Raw genomic sequence first — 410 nt, forward strand, 5'->3', positions numbered from 1 at the left:
AGCTGATTATCCCCTATAGAAATGTACTATGGTAACCATATTTTCCATACTATAATACTTTGTTACACTACATAATATGGATTCATAATATCATTTTAAAAAGTAATATGAGATCTCTTTAAAAGTATTTCAAGCATTTTCTTTAATAATGTAATTTTATATATATACATATATATAAATATATATACATTTATTGTATTTTTTTTTATAACTTGAGGAGCCCTTGTCTGAAAGGTTAATTTAATATGAGCTGATTTAGACAGATTTTTCTGTGCTCAGTTTGTCGACAGACGGCTTTGACTGGAGCAGCCGCAGCAGCAGCTTCCTGGTCCATCTGGGAGGAGACGAGCCGCGGTCGTCATCGGCAACTGCGGGACTGAACCGTTAACATGGCAACCAACGCTAAAGAT

At 34.6% G+C, this 410-nt stretch overlaps 1 protein-coding gene across 1 annotated transcript in view; it reads left to right on the forward strand.

Annotated features, from left to right (window-relative positions):
* The window catches only part of LOC107703026 (integral membrane protein GPR137B-like), a 9,970-nt gene extending 9,566 nt beyond the window's left edge, over window positions 1-404 (forward strand). The window contains exon 7 of the mRNA XM_016505550.1: window positions 280-404. Within this exon, the coding sequence (XP_016361036.1) occupies window positions 280-388 (109 nt within the window). The 3' untranslated portion in view covers window positions 389-404. The remainder of the gene's footprint in view (window positions 1-279) is intronic.
* The last annotated feature ends 6 nt before the right edge of the window (window positions 405-410 follow it).

Source organism: Sinocyclocheilus anshuiensis, unplaced genomic scaffold (genome assembly GCF_001515605.1).
Source record: "Sinocyclocheilus anshuiensis isolate Anshui unplaced genomic scaffold, SAMN03320099.WGS_v1.1 scaffold21, whole genome shotgun sequence".
In the NCBI taxonomy this organism is placed as follows: Eukaryota; Metazoa; Chordata; class Actinopteri; order Cypriniformes; family Cyprinidae; genus Sinocyclocheilus; species Sinocyclocheilus anshuiensis.